Source organism: Stenella coeruleoalba (assembly GCF_951394435.1).
Source record: "Stenella coeruleoalba genome assembly, chromosome: 12".
NCBI classification, from domain to species: domain Eukaryota; kingdom Metazoa; phylum Chordata; class Mammalia; order Artiodactyla; family Delphinidae; genus Stenella; species Stenella coeruleoalba.
In genome coordinates this window covers 34259732-34273423 of record NC_137158.1, presented here as the reverse complement: position 1 = coordinate 34273423, position 13692 = coordinate 34259732, and the positions used below count along the sequence as shown (strand labels likewise).

Sequence of the window (13692 nt, the reverse complement as noted above, 5' to 3'; positions counted from 1 at the left end):
CCGAGGCCAGGCAGGATGGGAGGGGGCGCCAGGACACAGGCGCTCGCGGAAGCGACTGCAGGAAGTTTTCCTGGGGACCAGAGAGGAGTCATTGTGCCAGAGTGTTAGACTTGCTTCGCTAGAGTGCATTTGTCCGCGCGCGCGCGCGTGTGTGTGTGTGTGTGTGTGTGTGAGAGAGAGAGAGAGAGAGAGAGAGAGACAGAGAGAGAGAGAGAGAGAGAGAGAGAGACAGAGAGATTGAGCACTCGGAAGATGGGCGGGGGTGGCGAGGGACTCGGCAAGCGTCAGCACCCTAGGCTGCTCCCCGATCCACACTCGTTGGTAGGAGGACGCAGGCTCAAGCCACAGCACTAGCGGGAGCAGGGGGAAGGCCAGCAGAGAGCCCGTAAAGGTGGTTTGCCACCACCTACGGGAAGAGGGCTCGGGGATGGGGCGGCCGCCGCGCGGGGCCCCGCGGTTGCCATAGCGCCGCCGCAGAGGCGCCCGGCGGCTGGCACAGGCCAGCCACACCGGGGTCGGTGGGGAAGGGGCTGGATGCCACCTCCTCAGTAGAGGCGGCGGGTCTCACCCGCACCCCAGGGTCAGCTGCTTCACCAGCGATTCCAACCCCTTCCCGTCCAAGGCACTGGGCCTGGGATGAGGCTCTGGTTCGCCTTTTCAGCTGAAGTTGAAAATAACCTTTCTCAAGAGTGGCTCATATGGGCGCAACCAATCTCCACCCCACTCAAAACATGTTTTTCCCAGAAGAAAATAAAACTCCTGCCATTGCATCAAAACATCCCCAACAGGTAAATGTTCCAAAGATTATCATGTATACAGTCCTTCACCACAGCTCAGGTCAGAAATCAGAGAAAATGGATCTCCACGTGGAATATGTTCGAAGTTAATGGAGAAAATAACAAGTTATCTAGAAACTGGGCTGTTGGTTTAAGGTAGCAAGGCACAGGTGGGAAGGTGTCTGCCTACTCCCCCATTTCTTACAGACATTCTTAGTAAGCACTGGTCTAGGAAAATTTATTCTTGTGTGTGTGTCAGCTCTTTTGGAAAGCTGCTACACACTGCTACAGTCGCCAAGATTTTTAATATGAAGATATGAAATGATCAGCGAATGTAACAATCTAATGATTCAGCACATATTATGCTGCAAGACCAGAGCAGCAATAATTAAATCTTTAGAGTACTGGTGGCAGTCTTCCGGCTCCCAGACTTCTTTTTTTTCCCCACCCAGTCCTCAAACGCATTAAGACGCACTCATTCACAAACACACTTCAGAAGACACCTCAGTATTCCAAATAAGTAGGTTGTACTACTCAAAATATTGGGCAAAACTACCAAACTGGAGCACTTACCATGCTTGAAGCAGAACAGCTGAACACACACACACATTTCCAGCAGTACAGGGACCTGTTTAATCTCATCCAAAGAAACAAGCATTCCTGTGGACGCTTGTTGCTAAGAGCAACATGCTTAAGTACCATCTAAAGGCATGAAGAAAGCAGGAAAACTACTACAGCAGGAATCCAGTTATAACTCATTGTCTTTTCTTGTCATTACCAGTCTTCTGGACTCCAGGTGTGTCTATGTGTTGGTGGGGGAGGGAAGGTAGGGTTCCCTTTTTCAGTATGTGAAAGAATTCCTACCCTGGTTCCACAAAGCCTGAGATAGATGATGAATTTTATCATTATAGAAAAAGCATATTGGAAAAAGGCAAGAGAGAAGATGTTGCTGACATAATAGGAAGTACAGGCAATCACTCTTCGATTTAAATTTGACTGAGTGACTTAATGTATCTGCTTTTATCTCAAAGACATATACTCAGGATTATACGGTTTCCTGCACTCTTTGGTCTAAATCCACTCGAACTGTCAAAGGAGGCACCCACAGTGGAAGCGTTTACCCTGCTGGCTTTCTCCTCTCTGGCTCTTATCTACTTAAGGGAACTTTCCCTGACTAGTTCTACTGAAACTCCATTGGCCATCGAAAGCGGCTGAGCGTTGCCCACGCTTCATTTCCTCCAAGCAAATCTTCTGACCAGCGTTTCCACCTGAGTCTCATGTTTAGATTCCTTCGAGCCCCAAGGAAACCTGATTCCTTAGGAAAGCAATGGGTTCCCCTCATATAGAACGGCCACCTCGGCTTTTTTTAATCATGCTACAAGTGAAATAAAGATGCAGACTTAGACTCCCATACACAGACTCCCTCCGCCCCAGTCACCACTGGTCATCATGTATTATTAGTCCAGGACGCTCAGTGAGAAACCTGTGAGAGGAGGACTCACAAGTTTAAAACAAACAAAAACTCTCTCCCTCACGATGCTATTTCTCTCAAACAGCAGCCTCCCCTTGTTAAGTAGAGCCTTCAGCCTTACAACAATATCTTTAAAAGCTCCGCGTACCCATAAAGGCACCAGGGATGGAAAAACCGGTAGAATGAACCGAAAAGGCTCTCTGATGACAAATCCAAACGGTTAGCGCCTTTCACTTGCGGACCTGCCCAGGTCCCAGGCGGAAGCGTACAGACGCCAACTTGCCAAAGAGTTACCAGATATTAACTCATTGGCCGGGCCATCTGAGAGGCGTGTAGCCCCAGCGCGCACGTTCTTGGGGAAGGAGCAGCGGGCCAAGCCGGGAGGCTCCCGGGGAGACAGGAGGGAGCAGAGGCAGTGGCCGTACCCCCAGCGTCATTACCGTCTCTGAGACTGGCTACCATGGGGACGCAACGCAGCCACCACTACCACATACTGACACTCACTTCATCCTCCCGCGGCTAATTTTTTTTTTTTTTTTCAGTAAAGGGGTGGGGTGTGGAGAAAAGAAATGAAAAGCACAGTGGGTCCTTTCAAACCCTGGGGTCGAAATGCACGGAACCCACCCGCCTAGAGGAGCGAACACGCCTGTTTACATCCGGCTGCCTCTGAGCCAGATACCAGGCGGTGGAGAGGGATGGGGAATCTTACCAAATCTTAATACATGCGTGGTTCCTTGAGAATATCCAATCCACAGTAAGCACAGCAGGAGTTTAATGGTGCGCCTGAAGACTGGATTACTTAGAATCGGGGAAATAATCTTCATGGTGTTTCTGTGTCCACACGCGCGGCACCCACTTCCCCGATCTAGCGTTAGGCTCCCGGTTCGGGTAGGAATGAGGATGCGTCGAGTGGTGGCCGCAGACACGATCACGGCATGGTCACAGACAGAGAAAGGAGTCTCCGCTTCCCAAACCCATTAGCAATCACTGCATGTTCTTCACTCACTGCGCCAAGGAGCAACCTTCCACTGCAAGGGATGGTGGGACATCCATGTTAGTCGGGAAGCATCCGGGAGAAATCCAGCACGCACACCCACAATGTCCGGCCGCGCAAGCCTAGGAAAGCAAAGGAGGAGGAAAATCAATAGGAAGCCCAGCCTTGGAAACCGCCGAGGCGTCGGTAGCGAGCCACAGTCCCAGCACAAAAGGCGCTTTGCTCGCAAAGGTTTTGCCAGGCCCTATTCTACTGCACTGCTGCACAGCTTCTGACGTGAAGCCAAGATTAAGTGAGAAAAATTGAGATAGCTGCTTGCCTCTTAAGGCTTCCTGCCAGCGAGCTTCCCAACATCTATTATGCAACCGATCTGGTCGCCCACCTTGAGCTGCAAGGAAGAAGTCGGATTTATCTGCGTGGAAAAAAAGTGCATTTATTTCCAGTAAGAGTCTTTACTAAGGTAGTGACGGATGTATGCAAGCGGACTTCCTACATCAACTGATGAATTTTAATAAATGACAAGCTAAGACAAAGTCACTTTGCCTAGGAGTTGTAAAAAAAAGGAAGTGGTCTAACACGGAGGAATTTACTGCAAATGTAAACTGTTTTCAGGCTGAAAGAGGGTCTTTTTATACTTTTAAAATTCTGTCCAGGAATTAATATAGATTAAAGTACAATTGGAGAGGTGAAGATAGTCTCTAAAAACTTAAGTGGGACATTCCTTGATTACTACCCAGCAATAAAAACAGATTTCTGCAAGTGGCCTTTTAGGGGGGAAAATGTTGAATTAAAAGGAGGGAATCATATTTCCCACCCATTTTTACCTTATCTAAAGTAATTGTGCATATATTAAAAGACAATGATATTTGAATGGGTGCAGCAAACTCCAAAGGCTTCAGTAATTTATGTCCAAATTTCTTCTCACTTGGTTTTCTGAATATCTGTTTCTTGAAGAGCTAAAATATGGAATCATAGCTTGAGCAACACTGAGTGGCACAGTTTTGTCTAAAAATACCTTATTATTTTCTAGTGTTCTGATCAGAATATTCAGAGTCCCCAGACAGTGACTGTCTTGGCTTTCACAAGTAGCAATTTATTCAAGAAAAAAAGTACAGAAATATATTTTCTTTTAACATAAAAATATATTTTATTATTGAAACAGGTAATATGCTGTCCTCCATGCATATAGATTAAAATATCCAATCCTAATATTTTACATTAGTAAGTGAAACAAAGATGGATAGTGATATATTACTATATATTAATATTTTTAAGTGATCAGGAAGCACAAAACGCAAATTGCTGGACCTGTATCTTAAAATTAATCTTTTTCATAACCAACTAACAGAGCATAGGTTAACCCTTATGAAAAAATTATAAGATCATATCATATTTAAAGAATATCTAAATTTTAAGTAAGGAGTGATATGAGTACTATTTCTTCCAGATAGCAAAATTTTTTAAATCTATTTTAAATCTATTTTTTCTTAAGCTATTGTAAAATACTGATTTGAAAATAAACCTACATTTTGCAAAGGCATTAAGTGGGCATTGATTTTTTTTTTTAAGATGGAGGCATAACTGCAGTGTCAAAAATAAGTATCATGAATGACTAGTTCTGCAATGTAGCAGGCAATTCAATCAAATAATTTGACTATTTGAGCACTTTAAAAGGAACACCTTGTGCTAAAACCAAGGGTATCTAGCGACTCCTTCAGTCCATGTTTAAAACACCTCTTGTAAAGCATGTACAGCCCAACATGTCCTGTCTTGTATTTGCTGTCTCATTTATTCCATTCTATTTGTTCCTTTTCTTTTTGATCACTGCAGAGATAATAATGACTGCCAGGGCAACAATAAATATTCTTATGTTTTCATCCGTCAATATAATTGATATCTACTACCTGAAAATAGCATGCTCTGTTGTGACTAATCAAAATACTGCAGTTTTGAAGTCTGGTTGTCATTTAATTGAACTTCAGAAAACAAGATGTACCATACATAACTCCTTGTTCATGTATTCTGTTAACATAATGGCATCTGACGTTACAGTTGTAGCTTTTCTACTTAAAACTAGCATTCTAAATTATTTAGTTTTTGTGGGATTATTTATTGGGTGTCTAGTTGAAAAGTGAAAGATCAAGCTTCTAATTTCATGAAGTTCTTACACAGTAAATTAAGCAGTAAAAAGTCTATCACAAATTTTTCCTACTATTAATTGGTCCCCAAAGAACCAATTTTGCACATATGCTAAATTAGGCTCATTTACATCCATCAGCTAATCCGAAAGGCTTCAACACCACAGACAGCAACTCCACCTGTCCAATTGAACTTCTGCAAGACAGGAGACGACCTTTCTTCAGTACCGCGGACAGCGCTCCAGACGTCAATTTATTCTGGAGCAGTACCTTGAAAGTAGTACATTGAATGGGTAATGTGCCATTTGAAGTGACAGTGTGCATATTTCTGCTGTACAGACTCTGGGAGTTTGAATTATGGCATTGTTCACATTGTCAGAAGGACTATTTTGTCAACTGTGTTGTGTATATATTTCAGTGTGACTTAACTGGGATTGCTTAGCATACCCAGGATGTGCTAATAGCCATCCCTTTCCAGGGCATACTACTACAAAAGCCATTTACATTAACTGTGAGTTCCCTTATGAGCACTAAACTTCTTGTTTCTCAGTACAGAAAATTGCCTGAAAGACCACCAAAATTCAGAATACTGAATAATGTTGTCAATGTTCAGTGGCTAAAGACATTTCTAAAATGTACAGTTAGTTATTGCTTTAGAATTCTCCACCTCCAGATTTCCATCTGTTACAAGGGTTATCAGATTAATTTTCATTCTTTCTCATTAAACTTCACTCACTCCCAGGGCAAAAACAACAACAAAAACCCTAAAATTACTTCCCCAATACTACAACAAAATGATTTGGTGGTGTAGAAGATGCCTTATAGTAAGGCAATTGTGAAGTTATTACAAGTTTCTCCACAATACTGATACCATACATCATCGTTCTGGGGCAATATGAAGGATCGATAGAGTCATTATATAGTATTCACTGACCAGATTTAACTCATTTTTAAATTTGTCATTTGCTCCTTTCTCAAAGGAAAAAACAAACAAACAAACCCACTGTTTGATGTCAGACAATCGTATATATTTAGCAATAATGAGATTTACACACCTTATTCCCTGGTTTCATTTGCTTTTTTTCTCATTTTAACCATATGGCAACCTTTATTTCTAGAAGCCAAAGCTCTGTAGGTTCCAAGGTCAAAGCAGAGATGACAAACTGCAAATGCACACACATGCATGCACACACAGGAGCTGTGTCTATAAGTAAGCCTCAAAAAAAAAACCACATAGAAGGCTGACATGAAGAGATATCAAGCCTATGATAAATTAGCAAAGAACAAAATGCATTTCATGTTCATGCAGAGCGTGTTCCAACAACAACAACAAAAAGCCATTAGCTTCATCTTGCACTCTATTTTTATATTTACTGACACTAATGACCTCTTATTCTTGGGCACCATTACTTGAGAAGCAATTTTAGTTTTCTATCCTCCCAGTGAAAATGAATCTTATTCTAGTTAGCTGCCACCTGCTGGGGCATATACAAATGTGTAATAATCCTTACAGCACAATGTTTCAATAGACAATGCCTAAACCTTTTGCAAGAAACAGCAAATACATATCCCAGGACAACTTGAATTTCAAAGGTTCTTCCATGTTATATCTATATTTAAGTTTTTCACATGGAATTCTTTTTAAGAATTCCACTTGACGTGTCACTGAAGTCCTGCTGTTGTGTGACATTTGAGAAACCTCATCTTATAGTTAACACCTGACCTATTCTTCCACACATGTGGCCTGTTGTATTGCAGCTAAGCTAAAATAAACAGCCTGTTCATCCATGGCATTAGAGGTGCCAGAGAATAATGTCAGAGCTCATATCAGTTAAAACCACACTGTTGCATGTTTGCACTTCACCCTTCCTAACTATGAATGCTATGCTATGCAATCCCTTGTGATTCTGAACACATTTCAGCTGTTCCACCAACATTCTGCTGCATTGATGATTAATGACATTTACAGTTTTAATTTTTAGATGCGAAAAGAAGTGTATCTTAATTAAGAAACTGAATTAGCATAGATTACATGACCTGGAATCTTTTTTTATTTTTATTTTTTTAATTTCAGAGCTGTGCAGTCTTAAACGGGTTTGAATAGAAGAAAACAAGCAGGTAAGACTTCTAGCATCACTTATTTCTCTAACACTTTATTCAGTGTGTTTCGTTTGTTTAATTAATAAGTTCCTAGGGCCATTGGAAGCTGCCTTGGTGAGTACAGGAATGGTTTCTATAAAAAGTTACAAGGTAATGAACTTAGACAAATCAAGATTGAAATATCAGTGCCTATCTTCCAGTAACTAAACTACAAACTAAGATCCAAATGAATCAATCATCTCGTGAAATTAAAATAATTATTAATCCATAAGGTAACTTCTGATGACATAATACTTACAGCATGAAGATGAAGAAATGATAGAAGGTAATCTGTGCGTTACCAAAAGGATAGCAGTAGTAGTTAAGTTGTCTAACATCCCTTAGTCCCTAAATTGGAAAGGCTCAGCTAGGTCCCCTTGTTTAGTAAAGAACTCCTTGAAGGTAAAAATATCGGAGGGTGAGAGTCATTAAAAGTTCTTGACGTTTGTGATCCACCCTGGTGATACTTTTCTCCTCGCCCTAATGGGACGCCCTCCGAGTTTTTTCAGACGCTCTCAACACTGGCACCGGACAAAATGAATGTCTGTACTTCCTCAGCACGGAACTAGGGAGCATGGTTAATGGAAGAATGGGAGGATGGAAGGAAGGCTGGGGAGTTTGTCAGACCCGCAGGCAGACACACAGCTTCTTGCCATCTGTCTCTCTTAGCCTCGCGTGAGTCCCAGCAGCTGAGGCCACTTCCTGACCCGTCCACTTATTATTTTATGGGGAGAACGCGAGCGCCTGCAGGTGAATTGGCTTAAGCGAGCGGGACAAAGCCGCTCGCAGTGACTCGGTCCAGCGGCTGCCCCGAGCGCACCGGCTCCGCCGCGCCGCTGCTCGCCTTCTTCCTGTCCAGGCGGAAAATGCCCCTCGCCCACGCCGGGTCCCTCCTGTCCTCGTGGGAACAGACACCTCAGGAGGCAGCCCGGAGCGGAGCCCACCCGAGGGAAGCCCTTACCTTTCGCAGGGGGTGAGGTGCACGGAGAGGGGGAGGGGTGGCCCTCGGGGAGGAGCAGCCGGAGGAGGTCGAGCTGGAAGTCTCCGGCTCCCGGACGGAGCAGCGCAGCCGCGGGCGCCGAGCGCAAGTGACGGCGGCAGCTGAGACGGAGACCGTGGAGCGGCGGCGGCGGCGGCTGCGGCGGCGGCGGCGGCGGCTGCGGCGGCGGCGGAGACAGACACGCCTCCTGGCGGGGGTTCCTCGCCTCTTGCTTTAAAGGCGCCGCGCTCTTTTCCCCGCGGCCCCGGCGCGCTCTGGGCCGCCGCGGCCACCAGGGCGCAGCGCTCGCCCCTGGACCGCAGGAGCGAAAGTGCGAAAATGCTGGGCGCCCACACAGACGTGCACGTTATGAACTCCCCGGCCTGGACTTCGTCCCCAGCGTACAGCCCTGCTAACTCTGAGATGGGGCGACTGGGAATGTGATGCTTGGTTAGGGAGTGATGCAAATCGCCAAGGAATTTGCCTGGCTCTGGGTGGTTGGCAACACGTATAAGTAGCCCGAGCGCGTTTGGTTCTGGGTGGTGGTTTTCATGCCTCTCCGAAACCATGGCAACGAAACTTCTCAGCTGCCAGGATTTGAGGAGCAGCTGGTAGTCTTCAAAGTGGCCCTCTTAGTCCAACTACTGCCATTTCCCTTTGAAGTCCACGGGAAAGAACTTGACCTGCGCCTCACCCCCACCTCTACCTCAAGTGCACCCTACCAATGCGCTTCCCACTTGCTGCCTGTACCCCCTGAGACGTCTGGAGTCACGGCGCCCCTCTCCCTGCCTTCGTTTCTAAAAACAGAAAGGGACACTCCCGAGTGTAGGGAGCTGGGGGCGGGAGGGTCGGCGGACAGTCTCTGTGCCGGTCTGGCGCCTTAATGGCCGACGCCTCCTTTCCTCCCAGGTCCCTGACCTCCCAAATGAATTGCAGAAAGGAGTTGGGTTTGAGATCTGGTGGGCACCGAACCGGTTAGACGCAGACTCAAAGGTTGGAGAAACAAGACTGGGGAGCATTCCAGGCCTGGCGGCCGCCGGTCGAAATTCTCTAGATTCTATAGTCTAGAAGACTTCTTAAATAGGCCCGAGTTGGGGAAGGGCGCCTAAGTCCCCTAGTCTTCCCGCAACCCGGCTTCCAGGGAGGGGCCGCCGGCGGCGAGCACACCCGGCTCCCCGTGCTTCTCAGTAGAAACGATTAGCTTCTGCAAACAATCCCCGATCTCCGCTCCTCTGGGTCGGAAACGTCAACATCTATTCAATACCGTTGCTATTTTATCCTCGGCCCTACACTATTATCTAGAGCAGAGACTTTACAAGTTGCCCCCTGAGGAAGTTGGCGAGCAGCGATTCGCTGGGAGGTTTAAGTGAGGCTGAACGGGAACAGGCCGGGCGCGCTCGGCCGGGGAACAAATTTCAACCGGGCTGTGTAAGGAAGGGGCCAGGTGAGATCCCGTGGCTCTCCTGAGTCCTCGAGCTGCCCTCATCCCTGGGGACACTGTAGTTTCTAATTCCCAAGGCCGGGGAAGTAGAGAGACTCTGCGTCCCCAGGGACTGGTCGTCTGGGCTGGAGACAAGCGTTTGTCCTTTTGTTGCTTCTTCCCTGCAGGCCTGGTAGAGTTAAGCCCTCCTCCGCGCCTGACGCAGTATTGCCGCCCTCCACTCACTGGGGCTAGCGCCTGACTCAGCCCAGCCCTGAAACTCGCAGAAACTCAGTCCTGACAAACCCTCCCCGGCTCTCAAGCAAAAACACCAGTCTACCCTCTGGGTCACCAACTCCTGGCTCTCAAGCTCCCTACATGCCTATTGCGCCGGACCAGGTAGGGGAGACTCGGGTCTTAAAGAGGTTAAGGAGAGATGAGTTAGTGGCAGTGTAGAGTCCGTTAGTCATTTAAAGATCCCTGGGGTGGCAGGGAGGCTCCCGTAATTAAGTCAACAGCGGCCTTATTGTATGGAGTAAATAAATAGTCAATGACTCCATTGTACCTCGTGGAGCGGGCAGCCCAGACGCGTGACCGGCTCTGGGCGCCTGGGATCCAGCTGCTGTGACCTGCAGCCTAATGGGCCCTCCAGGCACAGCCAAGTTTGGGCCAGGCCCAGAAAAATACCCCATTCAATCCCATTCCCCCACAGGAGTAATGAAGACAACTTGTCTACTGGCCAAAGACACTCTCCTTGTCGTCATACAACTGGCCTCCCCACTTCCAGGGAGGGAGGAGCAAAACACTGGACACAGTAGATTCCAGTGCAAATCCCTGGGTGAAGGCATCCAGCTTTGTTTTGGTGTGACTCTGAGAGTGTGTCTCATTTAACTTTGTGATCAGCATAGGGTTTGGCATGTAGTAGGTGCTGAATGAAAGAATGAAGGGATTACTGGCTCGGCTCGGTCTCCCACTTTCCACCCTGTTGTCCCCAAGACCACATTGTATCTGGGGAAGGAGAGGGTTCAGACAACTTCCTCGAAGTGCTATGTGTGTGTTCTTAGAACCTAGTCATAAACTTCTTTTCCAGCCTAGTCATGAATTTCTTTTCCAGAGCAAAGGACACACTTATAAAGAGAGAAATAACAGGCGCTAGCAAGAGCGTGAGGTGCAGGAGGAGAGAGCTGGGAGGAAAGTGGAACAAATCAAAATTATGCACGTTGTTGACAAATCCATTTTCTAAATAAAATGTTATCTGGACCCTAATGAGAAAAGCAGACTAACAAGGGAGCTTTAGTCTATACACACTCATTTAAACCTTCAAAAACAATTCTCCAACACTGTGAGATCTTTTCCATAATTTATTTCAGGATTTACGAGGAGTCAGATCCCAAGTCTCTTTGGAGGAGGTGGTGAATCTTTTTCTTCTCCATTCCCAGTCATCCTTAAGACCTGACCTCCCATCTTTGAGAAGGTCACTGAGTCCCTCATTTAGAATCGTATGCAGGAACCACCTCTCCATCTTCCCTCTCAGAGTGCTCTTAGAACATTAGCATGTCTGGGATTCTGACTCCTAAGGACCGAGCAGGGACCAGTGTGAATTCCCAGGCTTACTTACTTCCAGGTTTTGTTTCTTACTGTTGGTCTGGTTTGTTTGAATTACCTGTATTCCTTCAATTGAAAAATAATATTTTGGATAACCTAGGCCAATGCCTTCATTTTACAAGCGATATAAACCAAAGTGAGAAAAGAGGAGTGACTTACTCAGGTTGTGGCAGAACTGAGACTGCATTCTAGCCGTGCAGAGCAACGTCAGCCTGTATCCTGCCATCCACTTTCAAAACTTAGAATCATATGAAGTTAGGACTATAAGTAACTTCAAGGACTTCTACTCCATTTCAGGGTCACAAATCTTTCTATGAGGGGAAAAAAAAAAACATACACATGTGCACACAGCCTGAAAATTTTGCACACAACAATAGGAGATGCATGTAGCACCTGAAGCTCATTGTGGGCTGATGAGTCCCTCAACCCCAGGCTAAGAACCACCAATCTAGTCCAACAACATCATTTTACAGATGATGAAATCTAAACAAACAAACTTACTCACAGTCCCATTGTGGGTTAAGGACAGTTCCAGGACTGGATACCTGGTGTCCACACTAAAAGTTCCAAGGGGAACAGTGGAAAGGTTTTGGATTTGGAGATGTACATAGCAATCTGGAGATGAGAAGTGATACAGCATGACCTGGAAGACCCCAGGCTTCTTGTAAGGACTACTATAAATAGGGAGAAAAGGCAAGTTGGGGTTAAGCCTAATGGTCTTCAAGGCATACGGTGGTGCCGGCTTCTATTATGTGTGGGGTGGGCTTGTTCTTGGACCCTGTTTTTACTTCTGCCTGTGAAAGTGTGGGTCGGAGAAGGTCATGATTGCTGGACCTCAGAACCCTCGAGGCTTTTGCCTGCTAGTTTTCCTAGAGGAGATGTCCCTCCATCCCCCAGGGAGGAAGGGGTGGCAGAAAGATCTAAGTACCTCCTCCAGTGCACTTCCTCCGTCTCACTGGGCACCTAGGACATAAGACTGATCCTCTTTATACTCGATAAGACCGTATCCAGACTCAACAAGTCCATGAGACCTCCAAGTCACCTGAAATGAGCGAATCATTTGCTTTCATAAAATCAGTTCAGGGCTTCCCTGGTGGCGCAGTGGTTGAGAGTCCACCTGCCGATGCAGGGGACACGGGTTCGTGCCCTGGTCCGGGAAGATCCGGGAAGATCCCACATGTTGCGGAGCGGCTGGGCCCGTGAGCCATGGCTGCTGGGCTAGCGTGTCCAGAGCCTGTGCTCCACAATGGGAGAGGCCACAACGGTGAGAGGCCCGCGTACTGCAAAAAAAAAAAAAAAAAAAAAAAAAAAAAAATCAGTTCACTTTTTCATGTGTAAACCTGTTTTCATTTAGCATCTTCCACATTTAATGAATTCCAACTTTCTCAGCATCAAAGCTCACTCAGTCATTTCACTTTTGCCTGGACTCCTGAAATAATACCCAAACCATAGTACTTCTCAAGTACTCTACTTGAATGACTTACAAATGCGTGAGCATTTCAAAGATTCTCCCTCACCCTTCATACTAATATAAGTTTTAGATTCTTGAAGTTACCTCGTACTGTCTCGGTGCCGCCTCCTCACTACTATTGCCCCTTTCCCTCACCAATCTCTAAATGTCCAAGTCCTTCTTCAACCCCTAGCTAATTTATTTGTTTTTTAGCAAGTATTTGTTAAATGCCTATTGTGTTTTAGGGGAAAAAAACAACGAGGAAAAATGTAGGCAATATACTTTGTAAGATATTTCTTTTTTAAAAAATAAATTTATTTATTTATTTTTGACTCCGTTGGGTCTTCGTTGCTTTGCGCGGGCTTTCTGTAGTTGCGGCGAGCGGGGGCTACTCTTTGTTGCGTCGCGCGGGCTTCTCACTGTGATGGCTTCTCTTGTTGAGGAGCTCTAGGCGCGCGGGCTTCAGTAGTTGAGGCTCGTGGGCTCTAGAGTGCCAGCTTAGTAGTTGTGGTGCATGGGATTAGTTGCTCTGCGACATTTGGTATCTTCCCGGACCAGGGCTCGAACACGTGTGCCCTGCATTGGCAGGAGGATTCTTAACCACTGTGCCACCAGGGAAGTCCAATACTTTGTAAGATATTTCTAAAGACACATGGTAACTCCTATTAGCAAGACCATGATATTCCTGCTCCTCCCTTTGTAGAAAGCACTGATATAAAA

The 13692-nt window shown here is 46.1% G+C and overlaps 2 protein-coding genes across 10 annotated transcripts in view; both read right to left on the bottom strand.

The window, feature by feature from the left end:
* The window catches only part of GRIK2 (glutamate ionotropic receptor kainate type subunit 2), a 641759-nt gene extending 638562 nt beyond the window's left edge, over positions 1–3197 (bottom strand). For 3 of the 8 annotated variants that reach the window (XM_079938728.1, XM_079938724.1, XM_079938727.1), the window contains exon 1: positions 2957–3083. Coding sequence is in view for 4 of the 8 variants with exons in the window: in XM_079938731.1 (XP_079794857.1) it covers positions 2957–3071 (115 nt within the window). In the remaining 4 variants the exon portion in view is untranslated. Of the gene's footprint in view, positions 1–2956 lie in introns of all 8 variants that reach the window. The other 5 variants (XM_079938731.1, XM_079938723.1, XM_079938729.1 and 2 more) reach the window with 3 other exon arrangements.
* LOC307195057 (uncharacterized protein) lies at positions 3080–12721 on the bottom strand. 2 transcript variants are annotated; one of them, XR_013830706.1, is made up of 3 exons: positions 12451–12721; positions 11682–11833; positions 3243–3363 (listed from the first exon to the last, which is right to left on the bottom strand). XR_013830706.1 is itself a non-coding variant. In XM_079938732.1 (2 exons), exons 1-2 carry the CDS (start codon positions 9064–9066, stop codon positions 3246–3248), a joined length of 705 nt encoding a protein of 234 aa, XP_079794858.1. In that variant the 5' UTR covers positions 9067–9182; the 3' UTR covers positions 3080–3245. The 2 variants fall into 2 exon arrangements, 1 of the variants encoding a protein (XP_079794858.1); XM_079938732.1 differs by lacking the exons at positions 11682–11833; positions 12451–12721 and adding an exon at positions 8480–9182 and having other exon boundaries at positions 3080–3363.
* Positions 12722–13692: the final 971 nt, after the last annotated feature.

What these genes read in the sequence shown, in the direction of transcription:
- LOC307195057 (XM_079938732.1), bottom strand. Translation starts at nt 9,066, where the DNA reads ATGGTTTCGGAGAGGCATGAAAACCACCACCCAGAACCAAACGCGCTC. An exon ending in CACCTCACCCCCTGCGAAAG is followed by an intron (nt 3,364 to 8,479) that starts GTAAGGGCTTCC and finishes TTGCTTTCCTAG; the next exon opens with GCTTGCGCGGCCGGACATTG.